We start from the raw sequence: 23680 nt of genomic DNA on the forward strand, positions 1-23680 counted from the left end.
AAATTTACAGTTTCGTATGCTATCCTTTTTTTTTTTGTTCTTTGTATTTGGAAATATTTGATTTTATTCATGTTTGTCAAGTTCAGAATAACAATTTAAAATGTTTAGAAGTAGTCCAGGTTCAAGGTAAGGGCCTGAACTAAAGTTTAGAGAGAAGGGCTCAGATATAAAAGATGTGGAGACAGACAGAAGGGCACCCAACAAATGGTCAAGACACAGGTGGTAAAGAAAAGGATGATGAAAGATGTGATTGAAGGTTGCAGGTAAAGTGACTGTAAGCATGGCAAATAGCAGATGATGGATGGTGGGGACAGATGGCAAATGGTAAGTAGCGGATGGCAGATAGTGGAAGATGGGTGGTAGATGGCAGATGACAGGTGGCAGGTAGTAGATAGTGGATGGTAAATGGAGGATGGTGGATGACACATAGTGGATGGTGGATGGCAGGTTAATGGTGGATGGCAGGTGGCATGTGGCAGATGGTGGATGGCAGATGGATGGTGAACTTCTGCTTAGAAATTAAGAAGTGAGGGAAAGGAGCCAGTCTGATAATGCAGGGCTGGAGGGAGGAAAATTAAGTTCTGTAGAAAGATAAGAGCTGGAAGTGAAGACTTCTTCATTGTCATCTTCATAGATCAACCAATTAATCAGGAAGGCACTAGGAGATACAACAACAGGAATGAAACAGTTGCTACCCTCAGGGAGTTTCTGTTCTTTGGAGAAGACTTGTACATATAAGGGTATAGAGAGGAAATAGATGCCCAGGAGCTTGATCAATGAGATGCTGTGGCTGGGGCAGTCACGGAGATGGTGAGGGAAACATTTGGGGATGGTTTCCTGATAAGGAAAGGGTCTGGGGAGAGAAAATGAGGCCCATGACAGAGTCTTTGGGGCCACCTATGATTGGAGGCTGAGACCTGGATGAGGAACCAGCCCAGAACACTTCAGAGGCAGAATTCAGCAGCTGCCCCTGGGGACATCCCAAAGGTTTCACCCTTGCAGCCACATCTGCTATATGAGCCTCCATAGTACAGATGGTAAAGGAACAATAGACTTTGGTCCTTATGTGTTCTGAGGCTGCCAGTCCACACAAATAGGTAAACAGATGCTCAGAGTTGGAAGGTACCTCCGTGGTCATACCTGGTCCCAGTCATATGGAACAAGGTGCCCCTCCATGGTATCACAGCAAGTCACAACTTGAGGACCTCCATTCAAATCCTGCTTCAGATGTGTGACCATGGATTAAAAAAAAGCATTCTGCCTCAGTTTCCTCATCCATAAAATGGACCTAGTAATAACACCTACCTCCAAGGGTTGTCATAAGGATAAACTCAGATAATATTTGTCAAAGCATTTTGTTAACCTTAAGGCACTATATAAATGCATGCTATTATAAATAGACTTGAGAATCATCAGCAAGGTGATGGCAGTTGAGTCCATGGGGGCTGATGAGACCACCAAGTGAAACAGCAGAGGGAAAAGAAAAAATGGCTCAGGAGAAAACATTAAGGGACACCCAGAGTCAGCAGACATGACCTAGATGAAGATCCAGGAAAGAAGACTGAGAAGGAGGAAGGCTGGAAGGTGGAAGGGAGAGAGAGAGATGGAGAGGGAGAACAAGAGAAAAGGAGACAGGAGAGAGATAGAGGAGAGAGAGATAGAGAAAGAGAGGAGACAGAGCCAAGAGAGAGAGATAGAGAAAGGAGACACAGGAGAGACAGAACAGAGATGGAGGAAAGAGAGAGAGAGGAGAGAAACAGAAACAGAGGAGACAGAGACAGAAAGAGAGAGAGAGAGAGAGAGAGAGTAGTGTCCCAAAAACTTAGAGAGAAGAGAGTATCCAGAGACAGAGAGGGATCACCCGTGTCCAAAGCTGCAGAGAGGTCAAAGAGAGAAAATGCCACTGGATTTGGTGATTAAGAGATCATCAGTAATTTTGGAGAGAGCAGTTGAGGGGAGTGATGAGGTCAGAAGCCAGACCATACTTAAGAAAGGAAAGAAAAGAGAGAAAGTGTTTTTTTTTTTTCCCCAGGAGTTCAGTTACAAAGGAGGAGAGATATAGGATGATCACTAACACAGATGGGTGGATTTGAGAATGGGGACACATAGGGAAGCAGCCAAGAGAGGGGAAAACTGCAGATAAGTGAGAATAGGCAAACCTGAGGAGGCAGTCTGCTGGAGCATATGGTATGGAATGGGAACACTTGTCCACATGGAGGGATTGGCCTTGGAAAAGAGAAGGACCTCCTTTTCATGAGAGATGGAATGGAGAAACTTGTGGCAAAAGGCTTCTGAGAGAGGATGGGAGGACAGGAGCTTGCCACCAATGGCCTTTTTTCAGGAAAATGTGAGACCAGGTTCTCAGTTGAGAGAGTCTGGGGAGGGGGAGCCTTGAGAAGAGCTGCTGTGGTGAATGGGAGAGTGAGTCCAGCAGCAGGGAGGGCTCAATGGAGGTGATGACACCTCGTGGTGTGGAGGATTGAGACGGAGAGGTATGGCCTTGATAATATAGCAGGGAGAATTTGAAAGTGGCTCAATGGCCAGTGCTGTGGAATCTGCTTGGTCTTGTCATAGTGGTTTGGTGATGGCAGACAAAGTCTGATATCAAGTTTGCAGGTGATCCCGAGTTAAAAGGTCCAGGTAACAAGCTTAATGAATGAGTCAGAGGCCCCAAAGGATGGCAGAGAGTAGACACCAAAACTTATTAATTTAATCCATGTGAAGGCTAGGTGGCACTGGGTGTGTGTCTGGGTGTGTCTGCATCCACGGGGTGTGTGTGTGTATGCGTGTGTGTATGCGTGTGTGTGTGTCTGTATCTGTGTGTCTGTGTGTCTGTGGTCTGTGTGTCTGTCACTGGGTATCTGCATGTGTGTTCGTGAATCACCATCTGTGCCCCTGTATGTCTGCTCGTCTCCTCTGGTGCCACTCCATTGTCTCCCCAGAGGAAGACACAGGCACATTTGGGCACCTCATGGCCGCCCCCTCTGCTTTGATTTTGCAGCGATGCTTTTCTAGAAGGCTATGTCCAGCAGTTCCTCTATACCTTCCGATACTTCTGCACCCCAGAAGACTTTCTGCAGTTCCTCTTGGACAGAATCAACAGTACTTTATCTAGGTAAGTCCAAGTTTCTTGTGCCAAGCTGTGCCTGAGAGAGACCTCTTCATCCCAGGGGGCTCCAGCTGCATCTTAGCCTCATAGGAGTGTGCCCCTGACATGCCTCCAGAGAATGTGTTGATACTCTCTGGCTTCTGGCCCAGATATGAAATAACATTTGGAGCCAGAGCCAGAGCATGAGCAGTTTACATCCTTCTGACCCTCCCATCCTCTGATGTTGCCTCTCCGTGTCCCCATATCTGGGGCCCAAAGGGGTGGGGAGGCATTTGGGGAAGGGGCACTTCTGATATGGGCACTTGGGACCCCTACACTGCTCCCTGCCAGTGTATCTCTTGGGTTCCCCACAGCTGAGAGAAATGATGTGGTGGAATCCTGAGCCACAGGCAACCCATGCCCTAACCCTTCTTTTTTTCTGTTTTCAGAGCCAACCAGGACCCCACGTCTACCTTCACCAAAATCTATAACCGCAGTTTCTGCATCCTACAGGCCTGGATTGAGGATTGCTACACTGTTGACTTTACCCGGAATGCCAGCCTCTTGGGAAAGCTTGAGGAGTTTATCTCTTCTAAGGTAACTTGCCAGGCCTAGAGGCCTAAGGGCTACCCGAGTCTTACCTTACCTCTATCGGAGGTCTTCGGCTGGCCAAACCGGATGCTCATATGAGAGAAAGGACGTTCCAGAGTCGAACAAGGGTTGAGCTTTATTTCAGGGTCTGGTTACAAGTGCAGGGGAATTCTTCCTTAGGAGGGAGAGAGAAAGATCTCCCAAGGAGGCAAAGATCTTACAATAAGAGATTGGAAGTAGAAGTATAAGTGGGGAGAGAGGGGGAGAGGAGAGAAGAAAGAGGAAATGCGGAGCCTTCTGTCCACACACGTGGCCCCTCCGCCCAAGAGAGCTTTCAGGCTTTCCTGATCCTACTTAAGCTCTCCAGTCGCATAGTTTGCACGTCAATACCGAGCCTGTTAGGTAACAATGGGTGTGCCCAGATCCGGGACAATCTCGAGGGCGGGGAGAGCTCTCTCTCATCACGTTTCTCACGGGAAGAGGCGGAAATACACGAGATAGCTCGGTTCACCTCAATTCCCAGTCGTTTCCTGGGGGGCCTCGTGAGAACTCTAAGATTTAGAAGTTCCCACCTCTACCCGCCCGAGACTGCCCACACGGAATTGAGCTTCCATCCCCAGCAGTAACTCATCACAAGAACCAGCAAAGGACCAGGGCAGGCACAGGCCTGGGGAAGGGGCAGGGCTGGTACAGGTCAGGACAGATATCAGAAGGAGCCACCCCGCTGACTACTCCACATGCTCTGTCCAGGTTGCTCCCTTGGACGGCTATGGGGAACACCTGCGCTCCTTTCTTGAAGTAGCCACAGATGGAAAGTGCGAGGGCCCTTCCCGCCTCGGTGACCTGGAGGATGATAAAGAAGCCGATGAGGACACACGCTCTCTGAACGCGCTCTGCAGAAAGCTGTCAGAAGAGAACCTCTCTCGGAAGGTAGCCTTCTGTCTCCAAAGAACTGCCCCCCTCACTGCTGGGGTGGATGAAATGGACCAGTAGACTTGGGAGGAGCCAGAAGCAGTTCCTATGGGCCGAGCAGAGCCACAGGAAGTCAGACTTAGGGCTTCTTGGGTCCCCTGGAGGCTACTCCCAGAGGCTGTGCTGGAAGAGGGCCAGGGAATACCTTGTGCCTCTCTCTCTCTCTCTCTCTCTCTCTCTCTCTCTCTCTCTCTCTCTCTCTCTCCTCCCCTCCCTCCCCTCCCCCCGCCCCTCTCTCTCTTTCCAGGGTTTTAATTGGAAGCTTCCCAGGGGCAATGGCTTCATTCTTCCTCACCATAAAGAAAGACCATACACTATCGCCTCTGCCCTACCCAAGCCCTGCTTCCTGGAGGAATTTTGTGGTGTCTATGGCAAGACCAGTGAGAAAGGGCCCTACTTCCTCACGGAGTACAGCACCCACCAGCTCTTCAGTCAGCTGACCCTGATGCAGCAGGTAAGGGCAGCAGTGAGAGGAGCTGGGCCCAAGGTTCAAGAGGGCAGCATTGCCAGGGCAGTCACTTTGGCCCCCCATGATGGGGCCCTGCTAGGAGAGTATGGAAACCATGCCAGCCTGTTGCTAGGGGTGATGTCTCAAGCCCCAATGAGTCCTCCACAAACGTTTTAATCATGGCCCCATTTTAGGGACAGGAAACTTGTCAAGACATTTAAAAAGCTCCTAACTCTAAAGAGGGGACAAGCCAGCATGTGGATGAATGTCACTGCTCCCACAAATGACCTCTGTGTCCCTCACAATGAAAGCCTCACTATGTCCAGGCCTCTGCTCTGACCCTGAGCTCCTGTCTCCCCTTCCCCAATGCTTTTCCCTTCTTTCTTTTCCCTTCTAGAGGGCCCCCAAGGTGGAAGCCAGAAGGTTCAGGGCTAGCACTTTAGGCCAGGATTCTTTGATGTTAAATGAGGAACACTGCTAGTGTCCTTAATACCAGGCATAGGGCAGCTTTATGCTAAGAAACTGCGGGGGTGTGGCAGAACTATGATCCATGTTCTGGACCCCAGAGTCCACTAGCTGGCCCTCTCATGCCCGATCCCCTACCCTCCTCAGCCCCTCCCTGGCATCAGAGCCTGGCCTCCCAGCTCTCCCTGCCCTCCTGAATCTGACACCAGTTCCCCAGAGGCCAGCCCACACCAAGGGGACAGTGTCAAGCCTATGCCTAGAGGGAGACCACCTAAACAGACCTATGGCATAAAGCCCTTGTTGGTCTTAATATGGTTGGGACAAGGCAAGGCCACCAAGCAGCAGTAAGTCAGCACTGTAGGTGGAGCTGGCCCTGGAGCTACACTGAATGGGCTGGCCCCGGGTGCCTTGGATGATGCCCCAGACAAGTTGCTTTAGAACTAAGGGCATGGACATATGGTGCCACCGTGTAATGATTATGAGGCTTTTTCTAACAAGGAAATGTTCCAGAAATGCCACCCAGTCCACTTCTTGAATTCAAGAGCCCTCGGTGTCCTGGACAAAAGCACAGCCATGCCCAAGTGAGTGTGTGCCTGCTCCCTGACATCAGCATGCTGGGGGAAAGGGGAGTGGGGCAGGGTGCCTTAGGCTGCATGCCAGAGGCCTAGCCCCCCTGGCTGCTACTCAGAGCAAGTGGGTCCAGCCCACTTCAGAGACCACTATCATCCACAACTAGCACCACCCTGGGAGGTGGGGGCTGGAATCATCTCCACTTTACAGATGAGGAAACTGAGGCAAAGAGAGGGGAAGTAACCTGTCCAGGGTCTAACAAGTGACCTAGACAGCTAGGAAGTTCCTGAGACTGGATGTGAACTCAGGTGTCTTCCTGACTCTGGCCCCAACATTCTGTGCACTGTGGTGCCACCTGGCTGGTTGTGCTTACCTCTCCCACTGCTGTTGCACCCCTAGTTTGTGGCTGCTGTTCTCATGCTCTGCACCCTCCACAGGTCTCAGCTCTGATGTCTTGTAGCCCTAAATGTAGTAAAGCTGAGCGTGTGCATGTGCACATATATGTGGGCATACATGCTAGGGCAGAGCCCAGCAGAGAACCCAGCACAGCCTTGGGAGGGCAAGGGGCTGGCCTATCTGACTCTCTAATGAGGACTCACTTTCCCATTGCACAGATGTGCCTCCTCAGAGTCACTGTCAGCCAAGGTCGGGAGTCTGTTCCTGCCCAGTTACACCCAGGACAAGTACCTGTTACAGCTCCTAAGAAATGCAGACAACATCAGCACCTGGGTCGCTGCTGAAATCGTGACAAGCCACACCTCCAAGGTTGGCCAATACCACATCCCAATCCTTGCCCATTCTGCAGATGGAGAAACTGAGCCCCAGAGTGGCAAAGTGATTAGCCCAGAGTAACCCAGCTATTATGTGTCCGAGGTAGAGTTTGAACCCAATCCTCACCAGACTCTGAGACCAGTGTCTTTTGCATCACATTGTCTCTGTCTAGTTCCTGGCTTTCACAGTTCCCTGGTCATCCAGTAGGTGGGTGGATGGATAGATGGATGGATAAGTAGATAGGTAAATGAATACGTAGGTTGGTGGATATGCAAATGGAAGGACAAACAGCCGGATGACTGGATGGATAGTTGGATGGGTAAGTAGATGGGTAGGCAAATTGGGTACATGAGTGAATAGATAGATGGATAGATGGATGGATGAATGGATGGATGGATGGATGGATGGATAGATGGATGGATACATGAATGGATGTGTGCATGCATGGATGGACAGATGGATGCTAGTAAAGACAATTCTGATTTTTTAACTATATGTGATATATGTTTTTTCCAACAGCTTATCATAACTAAGCAGTGGGAAAGGCCTTTTCCCTAGTCTTAGTTATCAGATGTATTTCCCAGTCCACAAGGAATCTATGTGGATTTCCTGCTTTAACTTTAGTGTCAGAATTAGTTTTACCTAAAACAAAAAAAGCAGGAAATTCACTGTCAGAGAACGATCCTTGGTGGTCACTGTGTTCAACCCTCACCAAACCACCCATTTCCCAAAGGAGGAAACAGAGGCTGAGAGGAGAAGGTTGCCCGTACCCTAGAATCCAGAACTCTGCCTCTAACCAAGTCCTTACTGACACAGCAGTCACTATCTTGTCTGTATGACAGGCTGTGTGTGTAATGTCCAGTCTGGAGGAACCCCATTGTCCTGAGGGCTGCTAGGGAGCCTGTCAGTCCATGACATGGGACATCGGGCTCTGAGTCTTGCCTCTGGGGTCTTCACTGACTTTTGAGGTAGATTCACCACTCAAATATCACAGAGAGGATGGAGGAAGCAGGCATAGTCCCAGTCTGTAGGGGGTTCCTGTAGGAGACACAGCGTTGACTAGTCCTAAAGGGTAGCCCACCCAGGCTTCCCACCTCCTGGACCCAGTTGGGATGCTGGTCATCAACAGCACTCTCAGGTCTTAGCCTTCGTTGTTTTTGTCCCAGAACGGGGAAGCTGTGGTTCTGAAGTCTGTTTCAGAAGTACCAGGTCAGGAGGCCTGATGAGGCAGCAGGAGCGGGGCTCCAGATGGACCGTAAGCTCAGTCTGAGTGAGCCGTGAAATGTAGCAGTCAAAAAGCAAACTTTGGGCTGCATTGAAAGGATTAGTTTCCAGGTCGACCCTCCCTTCCTCTGCCCTGGTCAGACAACATTGGAGACTTGGGTACAGTCCATTAATGCCCTGGCACATAATAGGTCCTCACAAAAATGTGTTGACTTGAATAGGCTAGACCTTGAGAAAATGTCCGAGTGAATGAATGAATGAATGCAGCATTTTCTAAATGCTTACTATGTGCTAGTTATTGGTGGTATCAACAAGACTGTGTGATGGTACCTGCTCTCCAGGGCCTCCTGTCTGAATGAGGCACACAAGATATAGGGAAGGCTTCAGTTGCAAGTCCAGTGGAAAGGTCCTTAGGTGCTCAGGGGCAGCTGCAAAGCACGTCAGACCTCTTCTTTAGTGCCATTCCCATTGATAAAGGCAGAACTGTCTCTAATGCTGAACCACTGGACAGGGCCAAGGACTGTGGTAACAAGCACCTTCCTTTGGGGTCTTTAGGAGCTAGGGCTACAGCCCCTGCAGGTGCTGCTGGTCCCCAGCTGTGTCTCCATAGGAATGGCTTCCTGTCATGATAGGTGGGAGGGCCCTGGCTGGAAGCCCAGCTCTTCCTGAGGCTGTTGGGCTCAAGTGCTGGGCTGTCCCCATCAGAAGAGCTAGATGGGGATTGGAGGAGTGGTCGAAGTAGTGGTCCACCCTGCCTGATCCAGTAAACTGCTGTCCCAGCCTGTCCCTCAAGGGGCCTTCCTATGAGGTAGAGGAACTTGAGGGTGCCTTAAGTTACAGAAGAGAAAACTTAGGGGTATAAGAGCTGCCTCTATGCATTTGACAGATTACAGATTTTGAGAGTTGGAAGAAATCTCCTCCCTTCCCCCTATCCCCACCCCCCACACACACTCCCCGTGAAGGGACAACATATAAGACAACATATCTGACAAGAGGGAAGGAACCCATTGCTTTCCAGGGCAGAGGGTTCCACTGTAGGTCAGCTCTTCTTGACATCTAACTTAAATCTATCAATAAGCTCCTACTTCTGTGTGTGGCACCCCGAAGGCACCAGATCATGTCCTATCTCAGAAACTGGGTGGGGTTGGGCCTGGTTAGTGCTCGGATGGGAAATCACTTGAGAATACTGGGTGCCATATGCTCTTTAACTGGCTGGTGCCTTGTACCTAGAGTGCTGGGCCTGGAGTCTTCTGAGTTCAAATCTGGCTTCAGATATTTTCTAGCTGTGCGACCCTGGGTAAGTCACTGCCTCGGTTTCTTCAACTGTAAAATGAGCTAGAGAAGGAAATAGCAATCCATTCATATCTTTGCCAAAGTCACAGAGGGTTAGACAGAACTGAAACACCTGGCACTGTGTTAAGTTCTTGGGATACTAAAAGAGATATAAGTCCCTGGCCTCTAGGAGCTTACAATCTAATGGGGAGGCAACAAGCAAACAACTATGTACGTACAAGTTCTATATACGATAAATAGGAAATGATTAACAGAGGGAAGAGGCTGGAATGAAGTGGGGCTGAGAAAGGCTTCCATAGAAGGTGGGATTTTAGCAGAAACTTAAGGGAAGCCTGGGAAACCAGTGGGTAGAGATGAAGAGGGAGCACTTTTCAGGCCAGAAGGAGAGGCAGCCAGAGAGAATGCCCAGAGCTGAGAGGCGGAAGTCTTGTTTGTGGGACAGCCAGGGGACTAGTCAGTGGATGGAAGAATCCCTAGTAGGCAGTAAAGTGTAAGAAGGGGATGGGGAGCCATAGCTGGCAAAGAGCTTTGAAGACCAAAGAGGCTTTTTTATTTGACCCTGGAGGCAAGAGGGAGTCACTGGAGTTTACTGAGTAGGGGATAACATGATCAAACCTTCAATTTAGGAAAAGCATTCTGGTGGCTGAATGGAAGATAGACTAGAGTGGGAAGGGAGACCTGAGGCAGGCAGACCCCCCCAGAAGCTACTGCAGTACTCCAGATGTGAGGTGATAAGTCTACACCAGAGTGGGGACAGTGGTAGAGAAAAGAAGGGGGCATGACAGAAGATGCTAAAGAAGTAAAATCAACCAGAGATGGTGCAGAAGTGAAATCAACAAAAGTTGTTGCAGAGGTGAAATCAACCAGAAATTCTACAGAAGTGAAATCAACCAGAGATGCTGAAGTAGTGAAAACAACCAGAGATACTGCAGTGGTTAAATCAACAAGAGATTCTCCAGAGATGAAATTGACCAGATGCTACAGAAGTGAAATAAACAAGAGATGTTGCAAAAGTGAAATCGACAGGCCTTGGCACCATATTGGATGATGACTCCTAGGTTGGGAGCCTGGGGGCCTGGGAAAGTGGGGATGTCCTAGACAGTAGGAGGTAAGTTGGGAGAGGGAGTTAGGAAGATAATGAGTTATGTTTTGGGCTTGTGCAGTTTAAAATGTCTGCTGGACATCCAGTTCCAGGGCATTTGGAGATTGGAGGTCAGCAGAAAGACTAGGGTAGGAAAATTAGAATTATTATTTGTGTTTACATTGTTATGATCCCTGCATATGTTGTTTTCTTGCCTCTGCTCCCCTTTGTGCGTCAGCTCTGAGAGCTCTTCTTGGGCTTCCCTGTATTCATCATTTCTTACAGCAGAGTAAGTTTCCAAGTAACAACTTCCTTGTCCACTCTTCAGTTAATGGGTCTTAGTTTTGGTGTGCATGTAGCCTTTCTTTCTTCGTAATGGATGTATGCCTCACAGTAGAGTCTCTGAGTCAAAGGAGATGAACATCTTGGCCTCTTTATTTGCATATTTCCAAATTATGTTCCAGAATAGTTTACTAATTCCCAGCTCCACCAACAACACATTAGTATGCCTGTCTTTCCACAGCCGCTCCAACATTAACTATTCCTCTATCTCTTCTTTTTGTGACAATTTGCAAGGTAAAAAGTTAAACTTTGAGGTTGTTGTCATTTGCAATTTGCTTATTAGTGATTTGGAGCATTCTTTTATATGGTTGTTAATAGTTTTCCTGAGAAAATGGTGTGAAAAACCAAAAGGTTGCTGTGGCCTCAGAGCTTCTCTTATAGTGGGGCCAAAGTGGTCCCCAGATAGGCCAGAGCCTGCCTGTCTGCCCCCTCAGACCCCTGAGAGCCCTTTCAGTTCAGTAAGCACAGGGGCTCACGATGGCCAATCCCCCTCTCCAACTATTGCCACCCTTTAGCACATACCCTGCTCCATACATGCACCCATGGTCAAGGCTTCCATCCCATTCTCTAGATAACCATCAAAGGCAAATTCTTTTTGGAGGAGATACATCACTCTCTGTAGTGAAGGACTAATCTTTTTCTGCCCAGATGAGATTTCTGCATGAGAAGATGGCCTCTGATCTCCTGGCTTTGCTGAGTCTGGGGGAAGCCCTGTAGTACTGGGTTTTCTCTCCCCTCCTTGACTTCTGGGGACATCTGAAGGAACTGACTTGGCGCCCCCAGAGGCAGAGGCAGTGTCCCTGTGGCTGCTGAGTTCCTTGGGCTTCAAGCCTGGTACCCCAGGGGTACTAGACTCTTTGGCTACAGGGTCACTCCTGTGAGGAGGATTACAGGGAGCATGGTCCCTGTGGCTTCTGCCACAAGTTAAGGTCAAAGCCACGAGGCTCCTCCTGCAGTGCTGGTTTGGCCTCTTGAGCCTGTGTGGGAAGAAGGCCATTCTTCAGAAGAGCGGCAGTGACTGAGAGGCCTTGAAAGGGTTCCCAGGAGTGGATGGATCACTATCACATTGGTCCCCTGGGGAGGTGAGTCTGGCTAGAGGCTGGGCCAAGCTGCCTGGGGGTAGAGCCCTGTGGAGTCCCAGGTATAGTGCAAGCATGCAGAATAAAGAGGTTAAGCTTGACTGAAAGTCTCCTAAATGGTGGTCCAAGAGAGGCAATCAGGAGAGTACGGCCCAGAGCAGACATTCTTTCAGGTCATCTTCTCTGGCTGATCTTCAAGGCCTAGGGCAAAGACACTTTGGGAAAAGAAGCATCCCAGACTGTTGCAGCAAAAATGTTGTATTTTGAGGTAGCCAGTGGCCAGCCAAGAGGAGGGAGAGAAGCTCTCCTGCTGCTTGTGAAGTCAGCGTTTGCTCAGCAGCCCCTTCCACAAGTTAGCTAGTGAGAAAGGTCTTCCCATTCTGACCCAGCCCCCTGACATGGATGAGCTCCATTGCACACCTAGCTTGGACAGAGGAGGGGCCACTCAGCTAGCCAGTGTCCAGCTGGAGTCCTCAAAGAAGGTACCTCCTACCAGCTGCCAACTGAGCCATTAGTCTGCCTTTGTATGTATATCCTGCCTAGAAGGACACCGGAATGGATCAGCTCAGTGCCCAGGACACATTTGGGAATTCAGGATGTCAAGGTCCACTGGAGGAACACTCTGACTTCACCAATAGCATTGGCCTGTGCCAGGCTCCTTTCTTTCCTTCTCAGTTTGACCAGAGGGGGGCACCAGAGCTCACCATAACTGAGCTTTCAGACTTCGGTATCTGGATTCTCCAGCTGGCCTGGGCAGGCTAGACGCAGATTCTGCATCTGCCAACAGGAGTCCCTGAAGGACCTCACCAGCCATTGTCTGACTAGTCTTACCGTGACTGTCACTCTGCAGTGGCCTCCTTTGAGGTTGGAGGCAACAGTCTTTGGCAAGCACATGTCTCCCCTTCTGCTGCCAGTCTCTACACCAGGCAAGCACAGACCCAAAGGAAGAGACAAGAGGCAGCATGTGTCATCACCACTAGCTCCCTTTGGGCCCTATATGGAGGCAGCCTAGGACTCTGAGCCCAAGAGCCTTGGGGGTAGCTTTGTTCAAGCATTTTAGTCATGACCAACTCTTTGTAACCCTATCTGGGGTTTTCTTGGCCAAGATACTGTAGGGGTTTGCCATTTCCTTCTTGAGCCATTTTACAGATGAGGAAACTGAGGCAAACAGGGTGAAGTGACTTTCCAGGGTTACACAGCTAGGTAGTTTCTGAGGCTGGATTTGAACTCAGGTCCTCCTGACTCCAGACCCAGTACTCCTATTATTAAGATAGCTATAATTATTCATTATTATTATCCCTGGCTCAAAAGTCCCTTCCATTATCAAATGAGACCGTATTTGTAAAAAGTTTAGCAGTGTCTAGCATATAGGAGGTATTTAATAAATGCATGTTCTCTCATTTCCCCTATTTTCCCCAACCCCTTCCTCCTCCTCCTGCCATTCCCTATTGTCTTAGGGAAATTCATTTCAGGTCAGTCACTTTTACCTTCCATGATCCTTTGGCAATCTTATATAGATCAATGGCCAAGGGCAAAGATGAAACTAGAGTCTAGATCCAGGAGACAGTTATTAACTAGCTGGTCTTTTCCTAAGCATCCCCCCTAAGGGTGGGGATGATGGCTGAGGGCCCTGGGCTGGAAGCTATTGCCAAGTCTGTCCTGAGAGCTGTCTCTCAGGAGCTCAGGGGAGATGGTGGTCCAGGGGTTGACAATGGCAAAAGAAACTGGAGAATGAAATGACCTAGCACTCCAGTATCTTTGCCAAGAAATCCCCAAATGGGGTCAAGAAAAGTCAGATACAACTAAACAACAAAATCATTTATGAGCACTTTAAAAATTATTTCATTTTCTTCTCACAATAACCCTAAGTTATATTTTATAAGTGAAGAAACTGAGGCACACAGAGGTTGGGATTAAGTGACTTTGCTTCAGCTCATGCAACTGAGCAGCTAGAATAAGATTTGAGCTCAGATGTTTGGCACTATGCACTTAGTTCTCCACCAAGAATCCTGGAGAGGGGAGCCTCTTTTCTCTTGACTGGAGGTAACAAGGGTTTTGAGCAACTTCCTGAGGGAACTAAAGGGACCAAGAGAAGATTGGGATCAGATCCCAAGCTAGAACTTGTTGAAGGAGCTTTGTAGCCAACTGGGGCCTCCAACTGAGAGAGTTGAGTGCCCGCCCAGGTCAGGCTCCCAAGCCAGGAGCGAGCCCAGTGGAAAGACCACAGGGCCTGGGGAGGAGTCAGCTCAGGCCAGCAGCAGACTGGTCCTTCAAGCACTCAGGCGAAGGGCCAGCCCAAGCAACAGGGTGCAGACTTAGGGCTTCCTGAGAACCCTGTGAAGAGAGGAAAGAAATGAAGGCCCAGCAGCCCCATAATTGTGGGTGTGTGGTCATGTCTGTCACGTCTGTCACCTGGACCTCTTCCTCACAAACAACATCCATTCCCCCTCTCCCCACCTCCTGGAGTCTAGGTGTATGTGTGGGAGAGCATGACCTTGGTGCTAGGATTACTTTCCTTGCTATGCTGTGTAAACTAGGTGTATGGGGTGTTCAGGAAGACTGGCACCTCTTGTGGGAGGGCTTGCTAATGCTAACCCTATGCCTAAATCCATGCCCTTGGGAAGCTGGTTTTTCCTCCTAGAAGCTACTGTAGAAAACATCCAAGAAAGTGAAGGTAAAATGAGTGATTAAGTCTCTAATACTGTGGAACTGACCTTGGAGGCTGTGGGCTGGGTTCTAGTGTACTTGATTGGATTTGGAACTGATGCAGTGGCTGAAATCCAAAAGTAGTAGTCAAGGGTTTGAGGTCTGACTGGCTGGTCTCCAGTGGAGAGCCCCAAGGACCTAGGCTTGATCCAGTGTTATTGAATTGTTTTACTAATAACTGAATAATGAACATGAAGCTTAGGCACTGAAGAGTGGAGTAGCTCCCTTCTCTCCTTCCCAACCCTAATGGGGACCCTCCTCCCCCATCCTAGTATATACTCTACTCCCCTCACCCCTTGACTATGAATGGCTGTAACTACAAGGTGGGTCTGCCTGCCCCCAGGTCTTTCTTCTCCTGCCCATCTTCCATTCAGCCACCACATGGTTTTCCTAAAGCCCAGGTCTGACTGTGTCATCCCCTACACACCCAATAACCTTCAGAGGCTCCCTATGGCCTCCAGAAGCAAGCACAGAATCCTGGGTTCAAGGATCAAAGCCCTTCCAAGCCTGTCCCCTCCTCCCTTCCCTGATATCCACCAACCAGACTCCTCCCAGCTTGGCCAACCCCCAACCTGGGGTATTTTCCTTTCTGCTAGCAGCCTTTCCCAAACTACCTTAATTCTAGCACTTTCCAATTTATCCTGGCTATAATTTGTTTGCCACTAGTAGTCTGCAGCCATCTTCCTATTAGACTGACAGCTCCTTGAGGGCAGGGACCTTCTTTTGCCTTTCTTTGTGTCCCCAGGATTTAGCACAGTGCTTGGCACACAGGTAGGTATTTAATACATGTTTATTGACTAAGTCAGGATTCAAAAAGATCCTGAGAGCTAGAGCATTTGTTCACTTCAAACTAAGAAGACAAAAGTGCATTATCAGTAAAGTCCTACCTGTAGATTCAAAAAACTCACCATCCCCTGAAGATTCCCAGTCACAAGGTTGTCGTAAGAAGGTCCCTGACTGGCGAGAGGAAACCCCGGGACAAGGTCAGAAGGGAGGAGAGAGGTGGACCACCAGCAGTAGCAGCTTGTGGGATGAAGGAGGCAGCAAGGAAGATGCCAGTGCATGGGGAGAGCCTACAGGCTGGTTGAGAGAAGAGTTGATTGAAAAAGGAGGGATCTCCCAAAGGACAGAAGGGGAAGGGGACGCGTCTCGGATTCTCAAACCAAGGAGAGAACCATGGGCCCTGAGATCCAGCATGGGAAATATACCTTCGACGTCACTGAGTTTTGTTGTTGTTAAGTCAATTCAGTATTGTCTGACTCTGTGACCCCATTTGGGAAAGATACCAGAGTGGTTTGCCATTTCCTTCTCTGGATCATTTTACAGATGAGGAAACTGAGGCAAACAGAATTTAAAAACTTGCCTAAGGTAACACGGTAAGTGTGAAGTCAGATTTCTATTCAGGTCTTTCTGGCTATCCATGGCACCACCTAGAGCTGTCATTTTGAGTGCAACCCCCTTATCTGACCAAAGACGAAACTGAGGCAAATATGAATCTAAATCTTCCAGACTCTTTATCTGCCCTTTGTACCATTCTAGGAAATATGATTAAGAGATCTGGAGATGTGACCTAGATGAAGCTTATCCTCTATAAAGAAAAGTGGGCCAAGGAGGTGGGGGTGGGGTCGATACCGAGGAGAGGGTCTGGTGCTGGAAGCCTTTGAGAGAAGGGAATGTTAGATGCAGCCTGATAGAATGAGGTAGCCTTTTGGGGAAGAAAAAAAGAAAAAATAGGCCTGCTCATGATTGGCCTCTTTCCTTGAAGGACAATTTCTCTGGACTAATGACTCCTTGTTTGCTCAGGTAATCACTAATTGGTCCCTGGGAAACAAAACAGCAGGGACCTTCCCTGGTGCTTGTATCAGGGGGGTTCCCTACTGGACTATTAGTGGTGGACCTGAGTTCAAACCCTGGCTTTGTGACCCCAAAATCAATTAGCTTCTCTCAGATTCAACTTCCTCTCCTATAAAATGGGGATAATTAATACTCTCTGGGAGGATAGAAGGAGGCAACATATAAGGAGAGTGCTTTGCCACCATGAAAGTTCTATAGAAGGATTAGTTATGGGAGCCTGGAGGCCCGTGTTCCTGGGTGCCCTGCCAGCTGGTCATGCCCAGAGCTCCAAAGCCGAAGAGAAGACAGCTTGAGTCAGGGCAAGCTAACTGTCCCTCCGCTGTGATGATGGGGTTGATGCCTATTCAGGTGGGTGTCCCAAAAGGTTCTGAAGCTGCATCTGCTCCAAGGGATCCCCACTCCTCCCCCCAGCCTCCTTTGCCCCCTGGGCATTGAGTTTATCGAATCTGTGCCCAAGCAGAATGCAGACTGAGGAGGGAGAAGAGGAAGGTGGAGTCAGCTAGCGTTGGGATCTGGGGGATGCTGGCTGGTTGATGCTCTGGTCCTTTCCTGTCTCAGCTGCAGGTGAATCTCCTCTCCAAGTTTCTACTGGTCGCCAAGGCCTCCTATGAGCAAAGGAATTTTTCCACAGCCATGCAGATCCTGGGGGGCCTAGAGCATCTCCTGGTGAGGCAGCTGCCAGTACGTGAGGAGTGCCTGGGTGCTGGTGGGAGGGCTTGGTAGCTGGCTGCCTCAGCCTCTTGGACTCAGCTAATGAGGTTTCATTTTGTATCTTTTAAAGGCCTGGAAAATCCTCCCAGCAAAGATTGCAGAAATCATGGAGGAACTGAAAGCTGTGGAGGTACTGGCCATGATGTCTCCTTCCCCAGGATGAGGGAGGCCCAGAGGCCAGGAGATCCACAGTCCTAGAACCCAGAGTCATTTTACCTAGGGTCATTAGGGTACTGGTCAGGGGAACCCTAAATGCCTCCAAGTAGGGAGGTTACACAACTGTACTTTTGGGGGTACCAAAATGTCTGCACCCTGAACCCAAGCCCTGACTACTACTTGCTAGTCAAACCATGAAATTATACAGGTGGGTTTAGACTCTCTATGCTAGTTGTCTGTGCTGCATACCTACTGTGTGCCCCTGGACAGGGCACTCATCTACCAGAGGGGATGTCAGTGTACACAGTAGGATAGAGGCTGTGAGACAGGGGCAAAGTTCTTTCAATCAGGAATCAGGGTGTTACTGTCTTTTCCCAAAGGTTCCTAGGCTTGGCTGACAGACAGAAAAGTGGTAATGCATCATTTCTCCCAGGAAGCACTGAGGAGGAACCTACTGTGGGCACTCTTCTAGGCTCTGGAGACACCAAGAAAGGGGAGGGGGGAAGGCATTGTATAAATGACTGTGCACACATCTCCAAAATATAGAGAGTAGATGGGCATCATGTCAGCCTATCATGGGCCCTGAGCAATGCCCTGAGATCCTGGGTCCCTGAGGATGGAAGGATGGGAGTCGGGAAAGAATGAATGAACCGGAAGCAGCTTTTATTAAATGGCTGCTATGTGACAAGCCCTGCGCTGACCACAAACAAATCCCAAGGCAGGTAGCCCTTGCCCACCCAGGAAGTCCCAGCAGCTGGGTCACTGATGAAGCTCCCCCAGAGCCGCAATGCGCTTTTCCTCCTCAGGTGTTCCTCAAGAGTGATAGCGTGTGTCTGATGGAAGGCCGTAGGTTCCGCACGCAGCCCACCATCCCGTCGGCCCACCTGCTAGCCATGCACATCCAGCAACTGGAGACTGGGGGCTTCACCATGACCAACGGAGCTCACAAGTGGAGCAAGCTCAGGTGTCTGAGGCCTGCAGGGCCCGGGCAGGGAGCAGGGCATCCAGTTTGGATGCCTGGGGGGCGAGAGGGGCGGGGGAGTTGTCGCTGGATGCCCAGAGTGGGAGGCTGAGCTGGATGGGGGGGAGGGGGTTCGAACTGTATGCCTGGGAGCAGAAGGGTAGGGGAGGAAGGGGAGGGAGGGGGCGAAATCCGGGCTGGATGGTGGGAGGGAGGGGGGCTGTTTTCCTAGGAGCAGAAGGGGAGGGGAGGGAGAGGGCGGAGTCCGGGCTGGACGGTGGGAGGAAGACTTTTCCTAGGAGCAGAGGGGGAGGGGAGTGAAGGGGCGGAGTCCTGGCTGGATGCAGGGGAGCTGAAGGGGAGGTGGGGAGTCATCGCAGGATGTCTGGAGTGGGAGGAGCCCTGCCTGGAAGGGGGATGGGGAAGGGGGGGTCCGGATGGATGCCTTGGGAGGGTGTGCTCGTCCGGGCCGGATGCCCGAGGGGAGCTACCCTTTACTCTCCGACCTCAGCCCAACTCTCCGTTCTTTCTGTCCAAGGAACATCGCCAAGGTGGTGAGCCAGGTCCACGCATTCCAAGAAAACCCCTACCCTTTTGCCACGGACCACAAGCTTCAGTCGTACCTCAAGCAAAGAATCGCTCGCTTCAGTGGGGCGGACATCTCCCTCCTGGCTGCGGACAACCGAGCCAACTTCCACCAGGTTCCTGGAGAAAAGCATTCACGGAAGATCCAGGACACGCTTCGCCGCATGAAGGCCACGTTTCAGTAATGGCTAGGCGGCCACGCAGGATTCCAAAGCAGGGTTCGTGGGGAGGTGGCCGGGAAGGCCCTGAGTGCCCATCTTTCCTACCCCCTGAGCTTTCCTGCCCTCTTCCTGTGTCCCCTGGAGTATTCCAGAGCTTGGCCGAAGCTTCGGCGCCACCCCGAGAAGGGGCGAGGGAGGTGCGGGGCGGGGAGGCACTGAGAGGGAATGGCACGTCTGCGATAGAGTAGAGCCGAGCTGTCAAGGGATAATGCCCAGGACAGTCAGCCCATTCAGACCTCTACAGTGGTCAGTGGGAGGCAGCTAGGTGGGGCAGTGGACAGAGCGCTGGCCTTGGAGTCAAGAAGATTCCTCCCCCCAGTTTCAATCTGGCCTCGGATACTAGCTGTGTGACCCTGGGCAAGTCACTTAACACTGGTTGCCCCAGTTTCCTCATCTGCAAAATGAGCTAGAGAAAACCCCAGATGGGTCACAAAGAGTCTGACATAACTGAAAACTGCCTTGGCCACGTGTCCTTTTAGGCTCTGGAGCATCCTGGTTGGTGGGTTTTTCCTTCTCTACAGTGGAAAGACTTTCTGGCCACTCAACTATATATATGTAGGGATAAAGGGTGAAATGTCTGTTGCTCCTGGGCCCCCAAGGATATGCCAAGCCTCCCTGAGCTGCTTCCCTCCTTCAGCTTCTTGGGCATCTCCCTATTCCCCTCTGAGAGACTCAGCTGCAGAGCCACAAGCAGATGGTAGGGGGCTAAGTTCCTTGGTCCCATGGGCCAGGGCCACCCTGGGCACCCAGAGCTAGGGCCAGAGGAGGTCAAGCCCCTACTGGAAACTCAAATTGATTTCTCACTATTGATTCATGATTCCTGCTGCAAACCCTCCCACACACACACACACACACACGTACAATGTCTAGCAACAGGGTAGTCAAGGCTGTGTTCTAGCAGGAGTCCCCCAGTTGCTTGCCAAGGGTGCCAAAGTCCACCTGAACCCTGAAATGCCTCTAACATGGACCTCCTGCCCACCTCCAAATCAACTTTCCTCTGCCCCATCCCTGCCGCGCGACAGAACCATGAGACTGTAGTGAGCTTTGAGTTAGGTTCTGGAGGTTTCCCAGGAAGTGCTCAGTACTAGCCAGCAAACCATACTCCTGTGCTCCAGAACTGGCCTCGCATTACTGTGTATCACCACATGCATAGGCACTAGGGCGCTGAGGCTTTGGCCTCAAGTCTCCACAAGGAACAGGGAGATTGGGGTCTTCCTGGGGCATCTCTGACTTATTCTCTGGTGGGCCACTGGCTAGCTCTAGCCCTGCCCTCACTGTGATCAGAGCAGGGAGTACTTGGTCAGCCATTTCTGGGAGAGACGGATGACCACTGTAGAGACAGTGGAGGACACAGTCCATGTGAGGTCCAGCAGCCCAATGAAATACTAAGCCTGTGCAAGTGGGCATTTGCATGGGCATTGTTACTGCTATGAGGTATGTGTCTGTGTCTGTGTCTGTGCGCACACACACACCACTGTGGCCAGCCCCAGGACTGAGCTTAAAGAAAGGACAAGGCTTCTCCAGGCACATCTTGCTTTGGGCCTTCTCCCACTGCTAAAGTCAGCCCTGGTGGCTGTTTCCATCCCAACACAAAAGACAGACTAGTAGGAGAGACGCTGTCTCTGGCTCCTCCCCTTCTCGATCTGCTAACCTGTGCAGCTTTGTTCTCAATGCCCTCCTCCAATAATCCTCAGAGCCCCAGGTTTGTTCCTGCCTAGACTAACTTTCTAAAGTGGCCTGGCACCCTGCTTTGGCCTCAATGCATGCTCACCAGCTCAACTGTAACAGTCGGTGCTTCGCTGCTGCTTAGAGCAAAGGCCAGTTAATCATCATCCGCCGAGACAGAACTGATGATGCCCAGGCTCCCTCCAGTCCCATCTCTGCTAGAATGACCTTCTCCTCGTGTAAAACTTAACCCTCCCATGAGTCAGGCCAGGAGTTCTCTCTCAGGGTGCCTGGGAGCTCTGAGGAAAGTGGTCAGTCTCTCCTCTCAGGGAGTCCTGACTGGTGCCATTGGCCATCACTTTGATGTTGATGTCCCACTGAGAAAGCCCACAGTGTCTCTCAGTCTTTCTTTGGGAGACTGGCTCTAGGGATTTAATGAGTCCATACATAACCTGCTTTGGGGATGGAATGCACATGGAGGGCAGCGCAGACACCAGGAGGGCTGGATCCAGCCCGTCCAGGGAGCAGACCCTGAGGCCCCTGACAAACCCAGACCCAGATTTCCCTCACCCAGGAAGGAAAAAAGTGTCTTTAAGAAACACAAGGTTCAGCCCCTAAGGCAGAAGAAAGTCTGAACTAGAATTTAGACACAGTCCTGTTGACCTCTAACCCCAGCAGGGGACCTCAGGGAGGAAGCCCTCAGAAGCATTACCAACTGTGTGCCCCAAGGAGGATTCAAGCAAGTCATTAATATTAGGACCAATCCAGTACCTAGAGTCCAAGGTATCCCTGCTCTGGGCCTTACACACTGGTCTTCCCCTGCCCCCTCTACTTCCAGTGTCTCCCTCGGATTCCTGTGTTGCCTTTGCCTTTTTCTGTCCCCATTGATTTGAAGGTTTAAAACAGCTCTGGGATATCGGGTTTGCCCTTTTATGTGTCCACAGGCTTGGCCTCCATGGCCTTCCTTTGTGGTCCTCTCCCCACCCCAGCCTCATCCTCTGGCTGAGATTCCTTGACCCACACTGGCATGACTGAACCTCAGGCTCACTGTTCTTGCCTGCATGTGTGTATGTGTGTGTGTGTCTCTGTGTGTGTGTCTCTGTGTGTGTGTGTGTGTGTGTGTGTGTGTGTGTGTGTGCAGCCCAAGGGGGACTTCCCCTCTCACCAGATGGATAAGCAAGTTGGCCTGGTCCCAAGGGCCTTGCCTGCCAGCTGCTTTGTGGTGGATTTGGTCTTTAACTCAGGGTCACCCCTGAGCCTGGCCCAGAGAGGGCACGCAGTGCCAAGACTCAGTTCAGTGATGGCATTGCCTTTCTTGGGGAAGTGGAGGCGCTGTTCACCCCAGCTCTGCTGTCTGCATGTTGTTCAGTCCTCACACTCCCCTGATTTCTAAATAAAACTTTGTATCCAGATGTGGCTCTGCTGCCCCATGTGAGTCCCAGTGATCCTGGGACCTTCCCTAGCAGAGCAGCCTGGAAGGCTAACCAAGAGCCTGCCAAGTTGAGGCTTGAAAAAGGGAGCTTCCTTTGAATCCCAAGCAGGTCTAGGAATCCTCAGATGATCATCTGAGTGGGTACGAGTCTAGGACTGGGGCTGGGGACTGGCCTATCAGAGCTTAAGTCAGTTTGATGTCCTAGCTACAGCACAGGCTGAGGTCTCTGGCAGATCTGGGTTTGAATTCCTTCGGGCACATGCCCTAGCTGTGTGACTCTGGAAAGGTCACAACCTCCCTGGGCTTCAATTTCCTTGACTGCAAAATATGTCTCCCTAGTCCTCTTTGCCCCATTATCCCACAGCTAGCCTGGCTACATCTTCACCTGAGGGTTCTAGGAATACCCTGAAAGGTTTGGGAAATCTGTAATGCTATCAGCTTGCAGATGAGACGAGAGTCTTGGCAGAGAAGAAGGGGAATGGAAGAAGAGAAGAAATGAGGGGTGGAGGGGAAGGCCGGAGGGTCCCTTTCCCTCCTCGCCTGAGAGGGAGGGCTCTGGAGCCCTAGTGGTGCCTCTCCTATCTACGGGGAGCTGGGCACCCTGAACAAAGCTCTCTTGCCTTTCTGAGTCCATTCTCATTTGTAAGATGACGGATAAGGCCTGGCCTCCTCCTGAGGAGGGGATATAATTGAAAGAATTAGAAATGACCCATAGCACGGATTCTTTGGAAGGTCTGCAGCTGACATCATAGTGCTGCCTATCGCTTAGCCCCACCAGGTTCAGGCTTTATCCAGTGGTCCAGCGGTCCAGCACCGACTGCTGGGGGGAGGAGCGCCACCAAACACTTGGTGCCACACAGAGGAGCTTCTGCAGACTCCGCCCTCCCAGCCCGTCCTTCTCCACTTCCACTGAATGCTGTTGACACAAAAGAGAAGAAGGGAAGCTGGGAAATGATCAGTCAGTTCCCAGGTCCGCATTCCTCTCTTAGGCCTAATGAGATTTGCTAATAAGAGAGGATCAGAGGTATCATTCTGCATCCCCACTTGTGGGCAGCAAGAGTTTGAGAAGCCAATTCTCTCAAAGTCTGAAAGTCAAACGAGAGCTAAGGCACCAAGGACTACAGCCCATGGGCAATGCCTGGCTGCTGCCCTCTGGTTCCAGCCAACATAGCATCCCCTACAACATGTTGAAGAGGGCAGGCAGGGGTCCAGAAGGGGGAGCCAGTCAGCTGGGTGGGGAAGGTGCAGCCTTCTGGGCATTGACTTTCCAGCCTGGGCTCAAGTAGTGCTAAGGAAAAGGGAGAAAACTCAAGGGAATGAGTGTTGAGGAAAAGAAATGGAGCTGATTTGAGGTTTGGAAAGAGTCCAGAATGGGTGCTGTGTAATAAAAATAGGCATCCCCCTGCAAGGGAAAGAGGGAGGGCAGCGTGTCTATGAAGCCAGGAACTCAGTGCCCATCCATGCA

At 50.6% G+C, this 23680-nt stretch overlaps 1 protein-coding gene across 6 annotated transcripts in view; it reads left to right on the forward strand.

Moving 5' to 3' along the window:
• The window catches only part of KNDC1 (kinase non-catalytic C-lobe domain containing 1), an 85089-nt gene extending 62896 nt beyond the window's left edge, over positions 1–22193 (forward strand). For 4 of the 6 annotated variants that reach the window (XM_072629138.1, XM_072629140.1, XM_072629142.1 and 1 more), the window contains 10 exons: positions 3002–3115; positions 3538–3685; positions 4430–4609; positions 4899–5105; positions 6063–6145; positions 6749–6899; positions 17043–17165; positions 17266–17325; positions 18158–18315; positions 18851–22193. In XM_072629138.1, the coding sequence (XP_072485239.1) occupies positions 3002–3115; positions 3538–3685; positions 4430–4609; positions 4899–5105; positions 6063–6145; positions 6749–6899; positions 17043–17165; positions 17266–17325; positions 18158–18315; positions 18851–19082 (1456 nt within the window). In that variant the 3' untranslated portion in view covers positions 19083–22193. Of the gene's footprint in view, positions 1–3001; positions 3116–3537; positions 3686–4429; positions 4610–4898; positions 5106–6062; positions 6146–6748; positions 6900–17042; positions 17166–17265; positions 17326–18157; positions 18316–18850 lie in introns of those variants that run through there. The other 2 variants (XM_072629139.1, XR_011971727.1) reach the window with 2 other exon arrangements.
• The last annotated feature ends 1487 nt before the right edge of the window (positions 22194–23680 follow it).

The sequence above is a fragment of the Notamacropus eugenii genome, chromosome 1, assembly GCF_028372415.1.
Source record: "Notamacropus eugenii isolate mMacEug1 chromosome 1, mMacEug1.pri_v2, whole genome shotgun sequence".
Taxonomy (NCBI): Eukaryota; Metazoa; Chordata; class Mammalia; order Diprotodontia; family Macropodidae; genus Notamacropus; species Notamacropus eugenii.